The sequence below is a fragment of the Lithobates pipiens genome, unplaced genomic scaffold, assembly GCF_037356315.1.
Source record: "Lithobates pipiens isolate NorthernLeopardFrog02 unplaced genomic scaffold, aLitPip1_a1.2 Scaffold_23, whole genome shotgun sequence".
In the NCBI taxonomy this organism is placed as follows: Eukaryota; Metazoa; Chordata; class Amphibia; order Anura; family Ranidae; genus Lithobates; species Lithobates pipiens.
Window position 1 is genome coordinate 26,469,464 of NW_027507785.1, and position 22,437 is coordinate 26,491,900.

At 46.2% G+C, this 22,437-nt stretch overlaps 1 protein-coding gene across 3 annotated transcripts in view; it reads left to right on the forward strand.

Annotated features, from left to right (window-relative positions):
- The window catches only part of PAK1 (p21 (RAC1) activated kinase 1), a 122,211-nt gene that overhangs the window by 81,203 nt on the left and 18,571 nt on the right, over positions 1–22,437 (forward strand). For 2 of the 3 annotated variants that reach the window (XM_077451372.1, XM_077451373.1), the window contains exons 6-8: positions 1,288–1,401; positions 13,800–13,962; positions 14,684–14,747. In XM_077451372.1, the coding sequence (XP_077307498.1) occupies positions 1,288–1,401; positions 13,800–13,962; positions 14,684–14,747 (341 nt within the window). The remainder of the gene's footprint in view (positions 1–1,287; positions 1,402–13,799; positions 13,963–14,683; positions 14,748–22,437) is intronic. The other variant, XM_077451374.1, reaches the window with a different exon arrangement.

Consider the following 22,437-nt stretch of genomic DNA (forward strand, 5'->3'; position numbering starts at 1 on the left):
GACTGGTATATGAGAGACTGCCCTGTTACATGAAGACTGGTATATGAGAGACTGCCCTGTTACATGAAGACTGGTATATGAGAGACTGCCCTGTTACATGAAGACTGGTATATGAGAGACTGCCCTGTTACATGAAGACTGGTATATGAGAGACTGCCCTGTTGGACAAGATTGGTATGAGAGAGAGAGAGAGAGAGAGGCTGCTCCACATCACTTAGACTGTTATGTGGAAGACTGGTATGTGAGAGATGGAGACTGGTATGTGAGAGACTGCCCTGTTATACAAGACTGGTATGTGAGAGACTGTCCTGCTACATGGAAACTGGTATGTGAGAGACTGCCCTGTTACACTGAGACTGGTATGTGAGAGACCACCCTTTTATACAGGGTCCGCTATGTGAGACTGCCCTGTTATACAGGGTCCGCTATGTGAGACTGCCCTGTTATACAGGGTCCGCTATGTGAGAGACCGCCCTGACTCAGATTAACTTGCTGTGAGAGACTGCCCTGGTACACAGAGACTGCTATGAAAGATATCACCCTGTTGTACAGGGACCGTGTGTGAGAGAATATCCAGTTGTGCAGGGACAGCTGTGCCAGAGCTGCTCATTTAGTTAGACTGCCCGATCAATATGTTGGTATAGGGCAGGGATTAGCAATTAGCGGACCTCCAGCTGTTACAAAACTAGTTCTGCAACAGCTGGAGGTCCAATAATTGCTTATCCCTGGTGTAGGGGATACATTGGCATTGTCACACAGCAATATTTTCTTCTATGCAGAGCTGCTTAGGGAAGCTCTTTCTCTTTTTTTTGTTTCCCCCTCTGCCATGCATGTTTTGACCTTGCTTTTGGAAGTGACATCATAAGTCACATGACCGTACTAAAGGATACCTGCCCAGGTTTAGCTGAGTTTCAGAGGGGATTTCTTCATCTTCATCATTTCAGGTCAGATGTAGAGTGTGTTTTGGTGTGAAGAATCTAAGAATATTTGTGCTGGAGGGGAGATGGATGTGGCTAAGAGAATATTTTACCTTTTTTACCTGCTGAGATGTAGAAAGTGTTGGGGCAAAGTCCTTCAGCACTGCAGGGAAATAGGCCACCACTTCCACCCACATGAGCTCTGGACTACTTTAGCAGCATGAGTTGCAGGTTCTGCCTTTCTATGCACCCTCCTCCTGCTGTAGAGCCCAAAGAGGTTGTCTCTCTTGCTTACCGCTCAGACTGATCGTGGTTTTAGGCATTTAATGGTACTACCCTATTATACAGAGTATGTATGTTTTGATTGCAGAATTCAAAAGGTGCATCAGAGACTCCCGTTTTGGAGGATGAACTTCAAGATGAAGATATCAAAGAGCCAGACTCACCACCAGCAGTCGCTCCTCGTCCAGACTACACAAAATCGGTATGTGAACTGAGCTTTTCTCTGGTCATCTCCAGATCCGAAGATCTATGAGATAACCAGACGGGAGGTCATCTCCAGATCAGAAGATCTATGAGATAACCAGACGGGAGGTCATCTCCAGGTCAGAAGATCTATGAGATAACCAGACGGGAGGTCATCTCCAGATCAGAAGATCTATGAGATAACCAGACGGGAGGTCATCTCCAGATCAGAAGATCTATGAGATAACCAGACAGGAGGTCATCTCCAGATCAGAAGATCTATGAGATAACCAGACGGGAGGTCATCTCCAGATCAGAAGATCTATGAGATAACCAGACGGGAGGTCACCTCCAGATCAGAAGATCTATGAGATAACCAGACGGGAGGTCACCTCCAGATCAGAAGATCTATGAGATAACCAGACGGGAGGTCACCTCCAGATCAGAAGATCTATGAGATAACCAGACGGGAGGTCACCTCCAGATCACAAGATCTATGAGATAACCAGACGGGAGGTCACCTCCAGATCACAAGATCTATGAGATAACCAGACGGGAGGTCATCTCCATATCAGAAGATCTATGAGATAACCAGACGGGAGGTCATCTCCAGATCAGAAGAGTTATGAGATGACCAGAAGGGAGATCTCCAGATCAAAAGATCTGAGATGACCCAGAGGGAGATCATCTCCTGATCGGAAGAGCTATGAGAGCTATTAGTTGGTCACCTCTAGGTCAGAAGATCTATAAGATGACCAGAAGGGAGATCATCTCCAGATCCGAAGGGCTATGAGATGACCAGCTTATTCGAAGTCGTATGTCTGTTCTAGAGCTCACTTTTACTGAGGGCATTGTCACATTGTCATTGAGTCCGTTAAAGTGAACCTGAATTAATAGGGGGAGATTTGCTATCTTTTAGGGAACATCTAGAATTGTCAATTGTGACCAAAGCGGTACCCTGATCTGTGTTTTGGGTGCAATGCACTCTTTGCCATGTGACTGTGCCTAGGCACTCCTGTTCTGTAGCATCAAAGTGTATATCAGCAGTGTGAGATCTGTGGAACTGCTGCCTCTGACTGCTAGGCTAAGGAGATTTGGAGTGAAATTTGGTGATGTCACTACTGTGCTTCTCACTGTTCTCCTTGCTGGAGAGGAAGCTGTTCCTGGGGACCTGCAGTGCAAAGATCTCCTTGCATCTGCTTGCTCACTAAAGGGGATGGGGAAATCATTTATATATCGTCAGTAGATATCATCTGTCCTTCAGCCAAGCCTTGTCAAGTGTGGAAAAATTTTTTTTTCATTTCTGGACTCAGGTCTGAGAGACAGATACTGTAGTCCAGATTTTGCTACTTCTGTAGCCTAAATAAGAGCCTTTATGAATGATCATTGGGCATAAATGACTAAACTAGCACCAAACCTCTCTTATCTCTGTTGGTTGAAGGGAACACAACGTCATATTACTGATTTGATGGGAACATGGATTCAGCCTATTTACTAAGCTCAGCAAGGGCTTGCATATGCTTGTGTTGGCCATCTGAAGATTTATTCATGGTGGATCACTTTTCAGAAGGTGGTTGACATTCAGAAAGGAGGCATACATTCACCTCCTCGCTGCCTGTTTTAACCCGTAAAAGCCCACACCACTGTGCTGCAACTACGGCACAGCCCCCGTTCACTTACATGGGTGGCATGATCCCAGGCTTCCCAGAGGAAAAGGAGAACCCAGGAACCACTACTGGTCCTGCAGGTGGGGAAGGGGCTGCACATTGAGAGCCCCATAAAAGTGATCTTTAGAGCCACTTGGATCACTTTTTTTTAAATCTTTTTATTGAGTATGAAAACAAACCACATATACAGACAGACAAACAGATCATTAACCTGCCACAGCATTGAAACAAGACCCACACAGGGGTCAGTGCCAGCCGGCACAATGTAACGTAATGTTCATTAATGTCAAACACCTGTGGCACGTCGAAACCTTATTGCTATGTTGGCTCTTGCTCAGGGATAAGAACAAGGAAATTATGACTTCCAATCAAGACAAAAAGGGAAAAGAAAAAACAGAGTAAAAAATAACAATAAATACGGCCCCTAGAGTAACCATGAACCTCTTCATCAAGTGGTGGGTCATTTTGTTAAGGGTCTATTCAGTCAGCTGTTGCTGTGGAGGCCTCAGCCATCCATTTGGACCACACTCTTGTCGTATTTCTTTGGGCAACCTCGATTTTGATAGGTTTGATAGAGACAAAATGTTAACATGTGTTTTCCATAAAAGAAGGGAAGACTGAGCTTGCTTCTTCCAACAGAGAGTGGTCATCTTCCTGGCATAGAAAAGTAGAAGTCCTATCAGGGTTCTCTCCGCTACCCTGGGGGCTCGTTCTTCAGCTAAGCCCAGATCTGCAGGGTTGGGGCTATATCCACTACATCTTGTATTACAGAGACTACTTGGGCGGCACAGATGTGTAGTGGGTAGCACTCTCGCCTAGCAGTAAAAAGGGTCGCTGGTTCAAATCCCAACCACGACACTACCTGCCCGGAGTTTGCATGTTCTCCCTGTGCCTGCGTGGGTTTCCTCCAGGTATTCCGGTTTCCTCCCACACTCCAAAGACATGCTGGTAAGTTAATTGGCTTCTGTCCAAAGTTGGCCCTAGTATATGAATGGGGACCTTGGATTGTGGCCTCCTTGAGGGTAGGGACCGATGTGAGTGTTCAATGTACAGGGATGGGGACAATTGTAGACACTCACTCAGGATGAACTGGATGGACTGGTGTCTTTATTCAACCTTACTAACTATGTAACTATGTAACTACTTATGACCAGTAAACCCTAATTTCTGGACAGGACCAGAAGACATGTATTGCATCACCTGGGTCTTTGGTAGATCTCCAGCACTCCAAGTACAGGGAGGTTCTCATTTTATGCAGTCTGTACGGGGTGATATATGCCCGGTGGACTATTTTGTATTGTATGAGACGGTCTCGTAGCGAGACAAGGATTTTGAATGGGAAATCCCAAATGCGCTTGAGTCACTTTCTCGGAAAGCTCTTTGTTGTCTCCTAAAGCAGCAGTGAGGTTGATTTCACCAATTATCTACCATGCCGTTTAAAAAACGTACCTTGGTAGGCAAGAGGTTGACTACACTTTGCTAAGTCTTTACTCCTTTAGGAGATCAGCCCCATTGTGTACACCAGACCGGAGTGTGAAACTGCTCCTTGTTTGTCTGCTTTACCATTATAACTCCCCCCTAAGTGCCTGAAACCGGGAGGGCCACATAGACAAACAATTATTATCTGTCTTCACAAGCAGGTCTAATTATGTCTTCTGGAGTATCATTGTAGAGAGAGTAAACAAGCAGCCCCGGCCAGACTCCTTCCCATACCAATTTATAAACCGTGATTAGCGGGAAGCGGACTGAACATTGTAGATGCGAACGCAGCGGCTTTCTCTGTACTTATTTTATTCTAATCTTGTTTTATGACGAAAGGTCTGCCATTGTGTGCGCCTTCCAATCAGAAGAAAAAAAAAAATAGCAAGAGAGGAGAAGTTAACCACTTCAGCCCCAGAAGGATTTGCTCCCTTAATGACCAGGCCATTAAGTGCGATACGGCACTGCGTCACTTTAACTGACAATTGCGCAGCCGTACGACGCTGTACCCAAAAATAATTTACATACTTTTTTTCCCCACAAATAGAGCTTTCTTTTGGTGGTATTTGATCACCTTTGCGGTTTTTATTTTTTGCACTATAAACAAAAAAAGACCAACAGTTTAAAAAAAAATATATATATATATTTTTACTTTCTGCTATAATACATATCTAAAAAAAATATATATATAAAAAATATGTAGAAGAATATATATCTACCTAAACTGATGAGTAAATTAGTTTTTTTTTTATATTTTTTTTTAAGATATGTATTATAGCAGAAAGTAAAAAAAAAAAAAAAAAATATATATATATATAATCTTAAAAAAAAAAAACGTATCAGTTTAGGTCGATATATATTCTTCTACATATTGTTTTTATATATATATATTTTTTAGATATGTGATATGTAGCAGAAAGCAAAAAAAATAAATGAGATATATATATATATATATATATATATATATATATATATATATATATATATATTATGTGTGTGTGTATATATATATATATATATATATATGTGTATGTCATTTTTTTTTTTTTAATTGCCAGCCTTTTTTTGTTTATAGCGCAAAAAATAAAAACCGCAGAGGTGATCAAATACCACCAAAAGAAATCTCTGTTTGTGGGGGAAAAATAAGTGTATATTGATTGGTTTGCGCAAAAGTTATCACGTCTACAAACTACGGGATAGATTTAGGGACTTTTTTTTTTAATTGTTTTTAATGGTAATCTGCAATTTTTAGTGGGATTGCGACATTGCGGCGGACAAATCTGACCCCAAATGACACTCTTTGGGGACCAGTGACATTATTACATTGATCAGTGCTAAACAGTAAAAATGACACTGGCATGCAAGGGGTTAACACTAAGGGGTGATCAAGGGGTTAAGTGTGTTCCCTGGGTGTGTTCTAACTGTAGGGGGGGGGGGGGGGGTGTTACTGGAACATGACAGATCACTGTTGCCGATCACTGGGAACAGAAGATCTCTGACATGTCATTAGGAAGAAAGGGGGAATTTGCCTTGTTTACACAGGCAGTTCGCCGTTCTGCCTCTGTAGACATCGATCGTGGGTCGCCAGCAGACATTGAGTCCGCGGTACCCGCGGCCATGCTCCTGCGCCACATTCGCACGCTATCCTTCTTGACCAATGTACAGGTACGTCGGTTAGCGCAGTAGAGCCAACCTGTCGCAGTAAATGTATGTGAGCTGGTCGGCAAGTGGATAAAGGGGTATTAAACCCAAAAGCAAACGTGTATTATATTGCAGCTTACCAATTCTTCGATGTGACGGTTTTCCTTTTTTGTAGGCATTCTTTCTTCAATTTTAATCTGGTGATCTGGCCAGTAAGTTTGCTGTTTTTCAAAAGAACAAGCTCTCCTACAAATGTATCAGTGTACGGGGATGAGACAAACCATTTAGCACTGGCAGGGGTGCTTACAGTGGTCAGCTTTCATTTATTTATGTAAAACTTTTGTCCTAAAAGCAAAAAAAAACTGTTGTAACTAATTATAAAGTATTAGCTGAAGTTTAGCACTGATGTTGGACGAGAAGGCCTGGCTTGCAGTCTCCGCTTAAATACATTCTAAAGGTATTCTATCAAGTTTTGCAGCTATAACAGCTTCAACTCTTATGGGAATGTTTGATCATTCTTCCAGAAGCGCATTTGTGAGGTCAGACAATGAGGTTGGACGAGAAGGCCTGGCTTGCAGTCTCCACTCTAATTCATCCCAAAGGTGTTTTATTGTGTTGAGGTCAGGACTCTGTGCAGGCCAGTCAAGTTCCTCCACCCAAAACTCGCTCATCCATGTCTTTATGGACTTTGCTTTGTGCACTGGTGGGCAGTCATGTTGGAACAGGAAGGGGCCATCCCCAAACTGTTCCCACAAAGTTGGGAGCATGAAATTGTCCAAAATGTCTTGGTATGCTGGCGGCTTAAGAGTTCCCTTCACTGGTACTAAAGGGCCAAGCCCAACCCCTGAAAAGCAACTCCCCCCTCCCCCCCCCCCATAATCCCCGCCCCACCAAATGTGCACAAGGCAAGGTCCATAAAGACACAGGCCCGTTACCTTTAGTGAAAGGTCAAACATGGCATCCTCGGCATGCCTCCAGGCGTGCATTTGTCTGGCTTGTCGATGTAGGCCAGTGATTCTCAACCAGGGTTCCTCCAGAGGTTGTAGGGGTTCCTTCAGCATTGGGCAATTTCTGCCTCTCAGATAAGTTCCCACTGACACCATTGATCTTTTTAGCTATCTGTAAGGAGGTAATTCTTCCCAATGACCACAAGTGTAAGGACCATTCTTCCCACTGACCATCACACTAATGTATCATGAGGTGTAGAGTTCTAATTTTAGGGGTTCCCTGAGACTGCAGAACTATTTCAAGGGTTCCTCCATGTTGAAAAGGTTGAGAAAGGCTGATGTAGGCTGTCGCGGCTGCAATTTTTGCATGGCATCCCTGACTTCCCTACAGATGTGTGTGGACCAGGCTTGTCTGTGTTGGCTGCTGTGTTTGCACAACATCCCTAGCGTCCCTCCAGATGTGCCCAGGTCACATGAAAAACTCTCTGGGGCCATAAGTTGGACACTCCTGATTTTGAACAACAGAAGAAACTTCAATAAAGCAAAGAAATTCCAAATAAATGTGAGCCTCTCAGAGTCCCCCTAATATCAGGGTCCCCATCAATGTCCTCCATTACATAAGAGACCCCATTAGAACAGCCCCCTTACACCAGGGTCCTCATCAATGTCCTCCATTACATAAGAGACCCCATTAGAACAGCCCCCTTACACCAGGGTCCTCATCAATGTCCTCCATTAGATAAGAGGCCCCATTAGAACAGCCCCCTTACACCAGGGTCCCCATCAATGTTCTCCATTACATAAGAGGCCCCATTAGAACAGCCCCCTAATATCAGGGTCCTCATCAATGTGCTCCATTACATAAGAGGCTCCATTAGAACAGCCCCCTAATATCAGGGTCCTCATCAAAGTCCTCCATTACATAAGAGGCCCCCTTACACCAGGGTCCTCATCAATGTCCTCCATTACATAAGAGGCCCTATTAGAACAGCCCCCTAATATCAGGGTCCTCATCAATGTCCTCCATTACATAAGAGACCCCATTAGAACAGCCCCCTTACACCAGGGTCCTCATCAATGTCCTCCATTAGATAAGAGGCCCCATTAGAACAGCCCCCTTACACCAGGGTCCCCATCAATGTCCTCCATTACATAAGAGGCCCCATTAGAACAGCCCCCTAATATCAGGGTCCTCATCAAAGTCCTCCATTACATAAGAGACCCCATTAGAACAGCCCCCTAATATCAGGGTCCTCATCAATGTCCTCCATTACATAAGAGGCCCCATTAGAACAGCCCCCTTACACCAGGGTCCCCATCAATGTCCTCCATTACATAAGAGGCCCTATTAGAACAGCCCCCTAATATCAGGGTCCTCATCAATGTCCTCCATTACATAAGAGGCCCCATTAGAACAGCCCCCTTACACCAGGGTCCCCATCAATGTCCTCCATTACATAAGAGACCCCATTAGAACAGCCCCCTAATATCAGGGTCCTCATCAATGTCCTCCATTACATAAGAGGCCCCATTAGAACAGCCCCCTAATGTCAGGGTCCCCATCAATGTCCCCCATTACATAAGAGGCCCCATTAGAACAGCCCCCTTACACCAGGGTCCCCATCAATGTCCTCCATTACATAAGAGGCCCCATTAGAACAGCCCCCTTACACCAAGGTGCCCATCAATGTCCTCCATTACATAAGAGACCCCATTAGAACAGCCCCCTTACACCAGGGTCCTCATCAATGTCCTCCATTAGATAAGAGGCCCCATTAGAACAGCCCCCTTACACCAGGGTCCCCATCAATGTCCTCCATTACATAAGAGACCCCATTAGAACAGACCCCTTACACCAGGGTCCCCATCAATGTCCTCCATTACTTAAGAGGCCCTATTAGAACAGCCCCCTAATATCAGGGTCCTCATCAATGTCCTCCATTACATAAGAGGCCCCATTAGAACAGCCCCCTAATGTCAGGGTCCCCATCAATGTCCTCCATTACATAAGAGGCCCCATTAGAACAGCCCCCTTACACCAGGGTCCCCATCAATGTCCTCCATTACATAAGAGACCCCATTAGAACAGCCCCCTAATATCAGGGTCCTCATCAATGTCCTCCATTACATAAGAGACCCCATTAGAACAGCCCCCTTACACCAGGGTCCTCATCAATGTCCTCCATTAGATAAGAGGCCCCATTAGAACAGCCCCCTTACACCAGGGTCCCCATCAATGTCCTCCATTACATAAGAGGCCCCATTAGAACAGCCCCCTAATATCAGGGTCCTCATCAATGTCCTCCATTACATAAGAGGCCCCATTAGAACAGCCCCCTAATGTCAGGGTCCCCATCAATGTCCTCCATTACATAAGAGGCCCCATTAGAACAGCCCCCTTACACCAGGGTCCCCATCAATGTCCTCCATTACATAAGAGGCCCCATTAGAACAGCCCCCTTACACCAGGGTCCCCATCAATGTCCTCCATTACATAAGAGGCCCCATTAGAACTGCCCCCTAATGTCAGGGTCCCCATCAATGTCCCCCATTACATAAGAGGCCCCATTAGAACAGCCCCCTTACACCAGGGTCCCCATCAATGTCCTCCATTACATAAGAGGCCCCATTAGAACAGCCCCCTTACACCAGGGTGCCCATCAATGTCCTCCATTACATAAGAGACCCCATTAGAACAGCCCCCTAATATCAGGGTCCTCATCAATGTCCTCCATTACATAAGAGGCCCCATTAGAACAGCCCCCTAATATCAGGGTCCTCATCAATGTGCTCCATTACATAAGAGGCTCCATTAGAACAGCCCCCTAATATCAGGGTCCTCATCAAAGTCCTCCATTACATAAGAGACCCCATTAGAACAGCCCCCTAATATCAGGGTCCTCATCAATGTCCTCCATTACATAAGAGGCCCCATTAGAACAGCCCCCTTACACCAGGGTCCCCATCAATGTCCTCCATTACATAAGAGACCCCATTAGAACAGCCCCCTAATATCAGGGTCCTCATCAATGTCCTCCATTACATAAGAGGCCCCATTAGAACAGCCCCCTAATGTCAGGGTCCCCATCAATGTCCCCCATTACATAAGAGGCCCCATTAGAACAGCCCCCTTACACCAGGGTCCCCATCAATGTCCTCCATTACATAAGAGGCCCCATTAGAACAGCCCCCTAATATCAGGGTCCTCATCAATGTCCTCCATTACATAAGAGGCCCCATTAGAACAGCCCCCTTACACCAGGGTCCCCATCAATGTCCTCCATTACATAAGAGGCCCCATTAGAACAGCCCCCTTACACCAGGGTCCCCATCAATGTCCTCCATTACATAAGAGACCCCATTAGAACAGCCCCCTAATATCAGGGTCCTCATCAATGTCCTCCATTACATAAGAGGCCCCATTAGAACAGCCCCCTAATGTCAGGGTCCCCATCAATGTCCCCCATTACATAAGAGGCCCCATTAGAACAGCCCCCTTACACCAGGGTCCCCATCAATGTCCTCCATTACATAAGAGGCCCCATTAGAACAGCCCCCTAATATCAGGGTCCTCATCAATGTCCTCCATTACATAAGAGGCCCCATTAGAACAGCCCCCTTACACCAGGGTCCCCATCAATGTCCTCCATTACATAAGAGGCCCCATTAGAACAGCCCCCTAATATCAGGGTCCTCATCAATGTCCTCCATTACATAAGAGGCCCCATTAGAACAGCCCCCTAATGTCAGGGTCCCCATCAATGTCCTCCATTACATAAGAGGCCCCATTAGAACAGCCCCCTTACACCAGGGTCCCCATCAATGTCCTCCATTACATAAGAGGCCCCATTAGAACAGCCCCCTTACACCAGGGTCCCCATCAATGTCCTCCATTACATAAGAGGCCCCATTAGAACTGCCCCCTAATGTCAGGGTCCCCATCAATGTCCCCCATTACATAAGAGGCCCCATTAGAACAGCCCCCTTACACCAGGGTCCCCATCAATGTCCTCCATTACATAAGAGGCCCCATTAGAACAGCCCCCTTACACCAGGGTGCCCATCAATGTCCTCCATTACATAAGAGACCCCATTAGAACAGCCCCCTAATATCAGGGTCCTCATCAATGTCCTCCATTACATAAGAGGCCCCATTAGAACAGCCCCCTAATATCAGGGTCCTCATCAATGTGCTCCATTACATAAGAGGCTCCATTAGAACAGCCCCCTAATATCAGGGTCCTCATCAAAGTCCTCCATTACATAAGAGACCCCATTAGAACAGCCCCCTAATATCAGGGTCCTCATCAATGTCCTCCATTACATAAGAGGCCCCATTAGAACAGCCCCCTTACACCAGGGTCCCCATCAATGTCCTCCATTACATAAGAGACCCCATTAGAACAGCCCCCTAATATCAGGGTCCTCATCAATGTCCTCCATTACATAAGAGGCCCCATTAGAACAGCCCCCTAATGTCAGGGTCCCCATCAATGTCCTCCATTACATAAGAGGCCCCATTAGAACAGCCCCCTTACACCAGGGTCCCCATCAATGTCCTCCATTACATAAGAGGCCCCATTAGAACAGCCCCCTAATATCAGGGTCCTCATCAATGTCCTCCATTACATAAGAGGCCCCATTAGAACAGCCCCCTAATGTCAGGGTCCCCATCAATGTCCTCCATTACATAAGAGGCCCCATTAGAACAGCCCCCTTACACCAGGGTCCCCATCAATGTCCTCCATTACATAAGAGACCCTATTAGAACAGCCCCCTAATATCAGGGTCCTCATCAATGTCCTCCATTACATAAGAGGCCCCATTAGAACAGCCCCCTTACACCAGGGTCCCCATCAATGTCCTCCATTACATAAGAGACCCTATTAGAACAGCCCCCTAATATCAGGGTCCTCATCAATGTCCTCCATTACATAAGAGGCCCCATTAGAACAGCCCCCTAATGTCAGGGTCCCCATCAATGTCCTCCATTACATAAGAGGCCCCATTAGAACAGCCCCCTTACACCAGGGTCCCCATCAATGTCCTCCATTACTTAAGAGGCCCTATTAGAACAGCCCCCTAATATCAGGGTCCTCATCAATGTCCTCCATTACATAAGAGGCCCCATTAGAACAGCCCCCTAATGTCAGGGTCCCCATCAATGTCCTCCATTACATAAGAGGCCCCATTAGAACAGCCCCCTTACACCAGGGTCCCCATCAATGTCCTCCATTAGATAAGAGGCCCCATTAGAACAGCCCCCTTACACCAGGGTCCCCATCAATGTCCTCCATTACATAAGAGGCCCCATTAGAACAGCCCCCTAATATCAGGGTCCTCATCAATGTCCTCCATTACATAAGAGGCCCCATTAGAACAGCCCCCTAATGTCAGGGTCCCCATCAATGTCCTCCATTACATAAGAGGCCCCATTAGAACAGCCCCCTTACACCAGGGTCCCCATCAATGTCCCCCATTACATAAGAGGCCCCATTAGAACAGCCCCCTTACACCAGGGTCCCCATCAATGTCCTCCATTACATAAGAGGCCCCATTAGAACAGCCCCCTTACACCAGGGTGCCCATCAATGTCCTCCATTAGATAAGAGACCCCATTAGAACAGCCCCCTTACACCAGGGTCCTCATCAATGTCCTCCATTACATAAGAGACCTCATTAGAACAGACCCCTTACACCAGGGTCCCCATCAATGTCCTCCATTACATAAGAGGCCCCATTAGAACTGCCCCCTAATGTCAGGGTCCCCATCAATGTCCCCCATTACATAAGAGGCCCCATTAGAACAGCCCCCTTACACCAGGGTCCCCATCAATGTCCTCCATTACATAAGAGGCCCCATTAGAACAGCCCCCTTACACCAGGGTGCCCATCAATGTCCTCCATTACATAAGAGACCTCATTAGAACAGACCCCTTACACCAGGGTCCCCATCAATGTCCTCCATTACTTAAGAGGCCCTATTAGAACAGCCCCCTAATATCAGGGTCCTCATCAATGTCCTCCATTACATAAGAGGCCCCATTAGAACAGCCCCCTAATGTCAGGGTCCCCATCAATGTCCTCCATTACATAAGAGGCCCCATTAGAACAGCCCCCTTACACCAGGGTCCCCATCAATGTCCTCCATTACATAAGAGGCCCCATTAGAACAGCCCCCTAATATCAGGGTCCCCATCAATGTCCTCCATTACATAAGAGGCCCCATTAGAACAGCCCCCTTACACCAGGGTCCTCATCAAAATCCCCTCAGAGTGCCCAATAAAATCTTGCGGTGGACCGGATTTGGCTCACATTTTGGAGACACCGGCTCTAGAAGATGGCCGAGGTCCTGTAAAAAGTACGTCATTTACTTCTGCAGCTGGCTTATAGAAATGTTTACTGTGGGTACATTCTAGTCAATGCGTAACTGGACTGAAGGTCGTTTTGGTATTTGCTTGGAGTTTTGCTGAAAATGAGCCTTGTGTGGCCTATTTCTAATTCAATAGAGTATTTAGCATTTGGTTTTCTTATAAGCTTATCTCCATTGTATGTATATATAACAATTGTCCATTTGGAAGTTTCACCTAGCACATGGATTGTAGAACTAAACATGGGCTGGAGACTTGAAGATCTGAAACCTCATTTCATACTAGCCAGGTGACTGTAAATTCGTGTTGTAGATATATACTCGCTCAGTGGTTGTGCCCACACCGCCGGCCAAGGAGGAGGCTTGTTCAGAACCAACAGAAAACAGCATGCCATCAGTAGACAACGTGACCAAAGGAGCGGAAAAATTGAAGAAGAAACCCAAGATGACAGACGCGGAGGTCCTGGAAAACCTAAGTAAGAATCTTTTTATTTTATGTTTACATTTGTTGTTTGAACAGGATGTATTGTAAGTTTTTTTTTTTCAACCTATGTAACTATGTACTCTGGGGGTAGGATTTATTTTATTTTTGGGTTGGGTATAGTTAGAGGGTGGGATTTGTTTTACTTTTGGGATAGGTATAATCGGGGGTAGAATTTATTTTACTTATGGGTTGGGTATAGTATTAGGTAGGATTTGTTTACTTTTGAGTTGGGTATAGTTTGGGGTAGAATTTATTTTACTTTTGGTTTAGGTAAAGTCCGTAGTAGGATTTATTTTACTTTTAAGTTGGGTATAGTCATGGGTAGAATAGATCTACTTTCGAGTTAGGAATAGCCGGGGGTAGGATTTATGTTACTTTTGGGTTAGGTATAGTCGGGGGTAAGAAAATCGTATGAAAATACCGTTTGCCCCATTGGTTAACTGCATATTCAGAAACCCCGGTGTCTTGAAGGAAGGTATTCTTTTATTTTAGGTTGCCCAGCAGTAATATGGCAAGTGGGCAGATGGCAAAACCCATCAAGCTTACATGACATTTTTAGGCTGTAGGTATATCCAGACAAGTTATGGCAAGGTGGGCCAATAGGAACAAAAAAAACAAAAACAAAAAAAAAACCTCCAGCCGATGGGGCTGTAGAGTCTGTCCTTTGCACAGTATTTAGCAGTCCTTTAACATTGTTTATTCTGGTTTTACAGGAACCATCGTAACTGTGGGAGACCCAAAGAAAAAATACACGAGGTTCGAGAAGATTGGGCAAGGGTTAGTATATATATATATTTTTTAATGATGCAAGTGGATCTTCAGTTCTGGGTTGAATGCTGGTGGGTTAGCAGCAGCTTTATATGTTTCTCAAGGACCCCAGTGGTGAGATGTATGCAAAGCAGTGACCCTGGTGATGGGATGTATGCAAATCGGTGACCCCGGTTGTGAGATGTATGCACATTGGTGACTTCCGTGAGTCCTCTGCTGCTTACACTGCTCCTGTGCGCCTTCCATCTGTTCTCTGTTGATTGTACTCCTCCTATGCTCCTTTTGCCCCCCCATCTGATGACTGCACTCCTCCTGTGCTTCTTCTGCCCCTCCTCTGATGATTGTACTCCTCTTGTGCTCCTTCCGCCCTTCCTCTGATGATTGTGCTCCCTCCATCCGTCCTCTGCTGATTGCACTCCTCCTGCCCATCCTCTGCTGATTGCACTCCTCCTGCCCATCCTCTGCTGATTGCACTCCTCCTGCCCATCCTCTGATGATTGCACTCCTCCTGCCCATCCTCTGATGATTGCACTCCTCCTGCCCATCCTATGATGATTGTACTCCTTCCGCCCTTCCTCTTATGATTGCACTCCTCCTGCCCATCCTCTGCTGATTGCACTCCTCCTGCCCATCCTCTGATGATTGCACTCCTACTGCCCATCCTCTGATGATTGCACTCCTCCTGCCCATCCTCTGCTGATTGTACTCCTCCTGCCCATCCTCTGATGATTGCACTCCTCCTGCCCATCCTCTAATGATTGCACTCCTCCTGCCCATCCTCTGATGATTGCACTCCTCCTGCCCATCCTCTGATGATTGCACTCCTCCTGCCCATCCTCTGATGATTGCACTCCTCCTGCCCATCCTCTGATGATTGCACTCCTCCTGCCCATCCTCTGATGATTGCACTCCTCCTGCCCATCCTCTGATGATTGCACTCCTCCTGCCCATCCTCTGATGATTGCACTCCTCCTGCCCATCCTCTGATGATTGCACTCCTCCTGCCCATCCTCTGATGATTGCACTCCTCCTGCCCATCCTCTGATGATTGCACTTCTCCCGCCCATCCTATGATGATTGTACTCCTCCCGCCCATCCTCTGATGACTGCACTTCTCCTGTGCTCCTTCTGTTCATCCTCTGCTAATTGTACTCCTCCTGTGCTCCTTCCGCCCATCCTCTGCCGATTGTACTCCTCCTGCCTGTCCTCTGCTGATTGTTCTCCTCCTGTATTCTTTGCACACCCATCTTGTGTTGATTGTACTCCTCCTGCCCATCCTCTGATGATTGCACTCCTCCTGCCCATCCTCTGATGATTGCACTCCTCCTGCCCATCCTCTGATGATTGCACTCCTCCTGCCCATCCTCTGATGATTGTACTCCTCCCGCCCATCCTCTGATGATTGTACTCCTCCTGCCCATCCTCTCATGATTGCACTCCTCCTGCCCATCCTCTAATGATTGTACTCCTCCTATGCTCATTCCACCCATCCTCTGATGACTGCACTTCTCCTGTGCTCCTTCTGTTGATCCTCTGCTAATTTTACTCCTCCTGTGCTCCTTCCGTCCGTCCTCTGCCGATTGTACTCCTCCTGCCTGTCCCCTGCCGATTGTACTCCTCCTGCCTGTCCCCTGCCGATTGTACTCCTCCTGCCTGTCCTCTGCCGATTGTACTCCTCCTGCCTGTCCTCTGCCGATTGTTCTCCTCCTGTGCTCTTTGCACACCCATCTTCTGTTTATTGTACTCCTCCCGCTTATCCTCTGCTAATTGCACTCCTCCTGAGCTCCTTCCACCCACCCTCTGCCGATTGTACTCCTTAGTTTGCTCCTTCGGACAATTCTCTGATGATTGTTCTCCTCCTGTGCTCTTTGCACCCATCTTCTGTTGATTGCACTCCTCCTGTGCTCCATTCGCTCGTCCTCTGCCGATTGTGTTTCTCCCGTGCTCCTTCCACCAATCCTTTTCTGTTTGTACTCCTCCTCTGCTCCATTTGTCCGTCCTCTGCTGATTGCGCTCCTCCAGTGCTCCTCCCTCCTGTCTTCTGCTGGTTGTGCTCCTCCCATACATCTTCTGTTGTTTGTACTCATTCCGGTATCTCCTATCCTCTAATGCTCTACTGTCCTCCTCACCCTGGAGTTATCACCAGCCTGATTAGATGGATTTCATATGGAAATATGGTCAAAAGTACATTATACCCCAAATGGGTGATAGTAATATATCCTGTATACCGGCTCCCATAAGGTCTCATTCACATGGGCATATTTAAAGTGGGCCTTCACCGAAAAGTGAAAGAAGTGCTACTTATTCAGCTTTCCTCTCTTCTCCCTAACACTTTTTTTTTTTTTTTTTTTTTATTCTTTATGGGGAGTGGGTATCTTTTTTGACTTGCATATCCCTGGACACCCCTGTGCACTCGGTATTGCCCATACGAGCGAAGCAAGTTATATGCAGAGAGATGAACCTCTTTGTGTAGACCTCCAAAAGCCATGAGATTGCTGCTGGGTGCCGCCATCTTGGATGGCAGTAGACTCAAAGTGACCACTCTATTGCCGCGTTTCCCAGCCTCATTCCCCAAACACCCCTGACAAGTCATGTTTTGGGAATTTTCGCCTTCAACAAAAAATACCAAGCCATTGACATTGTGCAGGGTGAAGGGAATCCTGGAAACCATGACCTGTTGATGGTACTTGAGGACTGAGATTGGAAACCACAGCTCTGCAGTATACCCCCTGGCTGTTATGGAAAAAGGTTTATGTCGGAAAGGGGGGAGGGGCAGAGGAGCTGGGCCAGCACAGACAGTCATTGGACACTCCCAGAAGTGGAAGGGCTATGACATGCAAGGAGGGAGGGGGGCTGTGCTAGGGAATCTGGCCTTTGGAGAAGTTATACATTAAAAGTTCAGATGCACATTGCAAATGAATAAAACTCGTCTCTTTAACAACTTGCCCTCCAGAAAGGTTTTACCCCCTTTTTTGCTATTCACCACTGCACTACTTTAACGGACAATTGAGCGGTCATGCAACGCATGCTGTACACAAATTACATTTCTTAAATTTTTTTTCACACAAATAGAGCTTTCTTTCCGTGGTTTTTAATCACCACTGGGTTTTTTTTTTTCTTTATCCACTTCACCTCCAGGAATATTTACCCCCCCCCCCCCCCCCCGAGGCATTTTTTTCGCTACGGCACTGCGTTACTTTAACTGACAATTGTTCGGTCCTGCGGCGCTGTACCCAAATACAATTGATATCCTTTTTTCCCCCAAACGGAGCTTTCTTTTGGTGGTATTTGATCACCTCTGCGTTTATTTTTTGCGCTATAAATAAAAAACGACCGACAATTTTGAAAAAAAAAAAAAAATATATATATATATATATATATATATATATATATATATATATATATATATATATATATATATATATAAAAAATATAATTTTTTTTATACTTTCTGCTATAAAACACATCCAATAAAAACATGTAAAAAATCTAATTTCTTCATCAATTTAGGTCAATATGTGTTCTCCTACATATTTTTGGTAAAACAAAATCCCAATATGCGTATATTGATTGGTTTGCGCAAAAGTTATTGCGTCTACAAACTATGGGATATTTAGATGGAATTTTTATTTATTTATTTTTACTAGTAATGGCAGCAATCAGCGACTTATATTGCAGCGTACAAATGGGACACCAATGCTGGCCATACACTATGCGAAAAATCTGCCGAAATGCGGTCATTTGGCCAGTTCGTTCGTTTTTCAGGCAAGTTAATGGGCACAGAATCGGTAATCGTTGGGACGTTTTTGAGCCGAAAAAACAAAGGACAAGTTTGGAAAGTTTCTGCTGAACGAACGATAAATTGAAAGGTTAAGTTTCCCTGTCTGAACTGTTTGCACTAGGTATATGTAAAAAAAAAATAAAAAATTAACAAAAAAATTGATTAATTTATGTCCACTGAACAATTTATTGGTCATTACATGATGGCACTATCGTTTGCTCTCACGGCCAAATGTTTGTTTTTCGAAAATGGATTCGGATGGTTTTTCATATAGTGTATGGGCCAGCATAAGTGACACTTTTTTGGGGACCATTGGCTCTAATACAGTCATCAATGCTAAAAATATACACTGTCACTGTACTAATGACACTAGCAGGGAACTGGGTTGACATCAGGGACGATCAAAGGGTTCAATGTGTGCCTAGCTACTGTTTCAGTGTAGTGTGGGAGGTGCTTTTTACTAGTGGAAGGCATGGATTGTTGTTTCTGCTTTACAGGAACAAAGGATCCATGCCTTCTGTACTGAAAGAACGGCAATCAGCCTTGTTTACAGGGTTCTGCCAGTGTACCGAATGATCAGTGGGAACGGGTCCACGGGACTCGCTGATCAACTCCCGCAGTGTAAAATCACAGCGGTGCAGACTGCCCGCGACACGCGCACACGCGCCTGATACCCGGAAGTGCAGAATCGCATATAGATACAAGATTCTGCGCAGCGCAGCCACCCTGTAGCAGGAAATGTACTGTGGGTGGTCGACAGGTGGTTATTATATAAATTAAGAAAGACCGAAAATATTGAAAGAAAAACAATAGTTTTTACTTTCTGCTATAAAACATACCCAATGAAAAAATGAAAAAAATCAAATCTCTTCATACATTTTGGCTAGAATGTATTCTGCTACATGTCTTTGGCAGAAAAAAATCCCAATAAGTGTATATTATTTTGGTTTGCGTGAAAGTTATAGCGTCTACAATCTATGGTATAGATACTGGAATTTTTATTTGTTATACACTAACTGACACTGTCATCAATAGTGACACTAATATAGTGATCAGTGCTAATACTAAACACTGTCACTGTACTAATGACACTAGCTGGGAAGGGGTTAACATCTATGGGCGATCAAAGGGTTAACTGTGCCTAACTATGTGTAATGAGTGCTGCTTTTACTAAGCAATCCCGGCGTGGCCCGTCTCTCGGAAGTGGGGAAGGGGACCTGTCAAAAACAGGTAAAAAAAAGGTGGCAATTGTGACATCGGAGGTGGGGGGAACAGGGACCCGCTTCCGGGAGATGGTCCGAGCCCGATCTCCCGGAAGTTTGCCCCCCCCCCCTTCCCCCGCAGCCGGGCCAATTAATAAGCGCAGCACACTTCACGCATGCGCAGTAGGGAACCAACAGTGAGGCCGAAAGGCTTCACTTCCTGGTTCCCTTACCAGGAATGGCGGCGGCACCACCTGGGAGTCGATCCGAAGATCGGCTGGGGTGCCAACATTGCGGGCTCCCTGAACAGGTAAATGCCCTAAAGTATAAAACAGTATTTGTAGCTGCTGACTTTTCATTTTTCTCACCCAGTCTGGACCTCCCCTTTAACATACAATGTACCACCCGAGCCTTTGGATCTTTGTTGGTGCAGGCACTATGTGCACCTAAGTTTTGATAATGAGATCTGCCAGCACAGTACAGAAAGAGTTCATTATAGAGCTTATAACTTCTCAACCCCCTTCTTAACCCCTTTATTACCTGAAGGTAAAATAAATCCTAGTCCCTGGATGCTGTTTTACAATTTGTTAGTAAAACTATACATATCATCATAACTACTTAGTGTATCCAGGTAGATAATACTTTATTATTGTCAGGATAAATAGGCCTTCATTTGGTGGCAAATTTGGACATCCCCTGATATGTTCACATTATGAGGTCTGTACACCTGCTGTGCCCATTACGAGAGGTTCTCATCATTATTGTGCTGAGTTCCTGGGTCTGTACACCTGCTGTGCCCATTATGAGGGGTCCCCACCCTCCCTCTGCTGAGTTCCTGTGTCTCCTCATATTGGGCACAGCGGGTGTACAGACCTCATAATGTGAACATATCAGGGGATGTCCAAATTTTCCACCAAATGAAGGCCTATTTATCCTGACAATAATGGATAAATAAATGAATAACTCAGCACAGGGATGGTGGGAACCCTTCATATTGGGCACAGCGAGTCTACAGACCTGGGAACTCAGCACAAGGATGGTGGGGACCCTTCATAATGGGCACATCGGGTGTACAGACCTGAGAACTCAGCACAGGGATGGTGGGGACCCCTCATAATGGGCACAGCGGGTGTACAGACCTGAGAACTCAGCACAGGGATGGTGGGGACCCCTCATAATGGGCACAGCGGGTGTACAGACCTGGGAACTCAGCACAGGGATGGTGGGAACCCCTCATAATGGGCACAGCGGGTGTACAGACCTGGGAACTTGGCACAGGGATGGTGGGAACCCCTCATAATGGGCACATCGGGTATACAGACCTGGGAACTCGGCACAGGGATGGTGGGAACCCCTCATATTGGGCACAGCGGGTGTACAGACCTGGGAACTCAGCACAGGGATGGTGGGAACCCCTCATAATGGGCACAGCGGGTGTACAGACCTGGGAACTTGGCACAGGGATGGTGGGGACCCTTCATAATGGGCACATCGGGAGTACAGACCTGGGAACTCAGCACAGGGATGGTGGGAACCCCTTATATTGGGCACATCGGGTGTACAGACCTGGGAACTCAGCACAGGGATGGTGGGGACCCCTCATATTGGGCACATCGGGTGTACAGACCTGGGAACTCAGCACAGGGATGGTGAGAACCCCTCATAATGGGCACAGCGGGTGTACAGACCTGGGAACTTGGCACAGGGATGGTGGGGACCCTTCATAATGGGCACATCGGGTGTACAGACCTGGGAACTCAGCACAGGGATGGTGGGAACCCCTTATATTGGGCACATCGGGTGTACAGACCTGGGAACTCAGCACAGGGATGGTGGGGACCCCTCATATTGGGCACAGCGGGTCTACAGACCTGGGAACACTACAGTACTTTTTGTAATTCATTTTATATTATGGAGAATGTAACAGACAGAATGGGGAAAACCCAAAAGTGGGCGGGAAGATCCAAAACTCTTCGCTGGGCAGGAGAAGAGTTCTATTGGAGTATTGAAGACACGTTAGAAGTTGGGGACTGGCTCGGCCCATCTGGCCCCACCTATAACTATAAATCCTGACTTATGAGTGGACTGACCTTGTCTAGTGAATATTACAATAATAAGTGGAACGTCCGCTCGGTGGAAATGCCGAATGGTTTGCCTTTTAGTGAACGCGGCTTTTTTTTAAAAACCAGCGGCAGACTTTCTTGGCAGAGCGGGCGGTGTTAATCCTCGCACTCAATTAGCGTGACCTATAACGAGGTGTGACTTCCCACCCTGGAGCCGGCACATCATCGCTCTTATTAGGATTTTTATTCAGCGCGATCTTCGCTCCCAGGATCCGCAGCGTCTCTTGTGTCCCCGGGAAGGAGGGGGCCATTCAGTTGTTACCTTTTTAAAAGCTCTCTTGGCACAGAGCCTGCATGCAAATTCCTGCGAGCCGGTCACGGGCTGGTAGACATGCATTCACTCACGGCCGGGGAATGCCCCGGCTTCCAGTCTCAGCATGAATGTTCCTTTTGTCTTCCTGTTGGACAGCTCTCAACCTGGGCACATATGGCGTCCGCCAGAATGCCGCAGTGCTGTCCGTTCTGCCCAGAATCACGTCACACGACTATCGGAGAGAACGTTGGACTTTTAGTAACTTTGCAACTTATTCATTTATTACAGGTATTTACACTATATTACCAAAAGTATTGGGACGCCTGCCTTCACACGCACA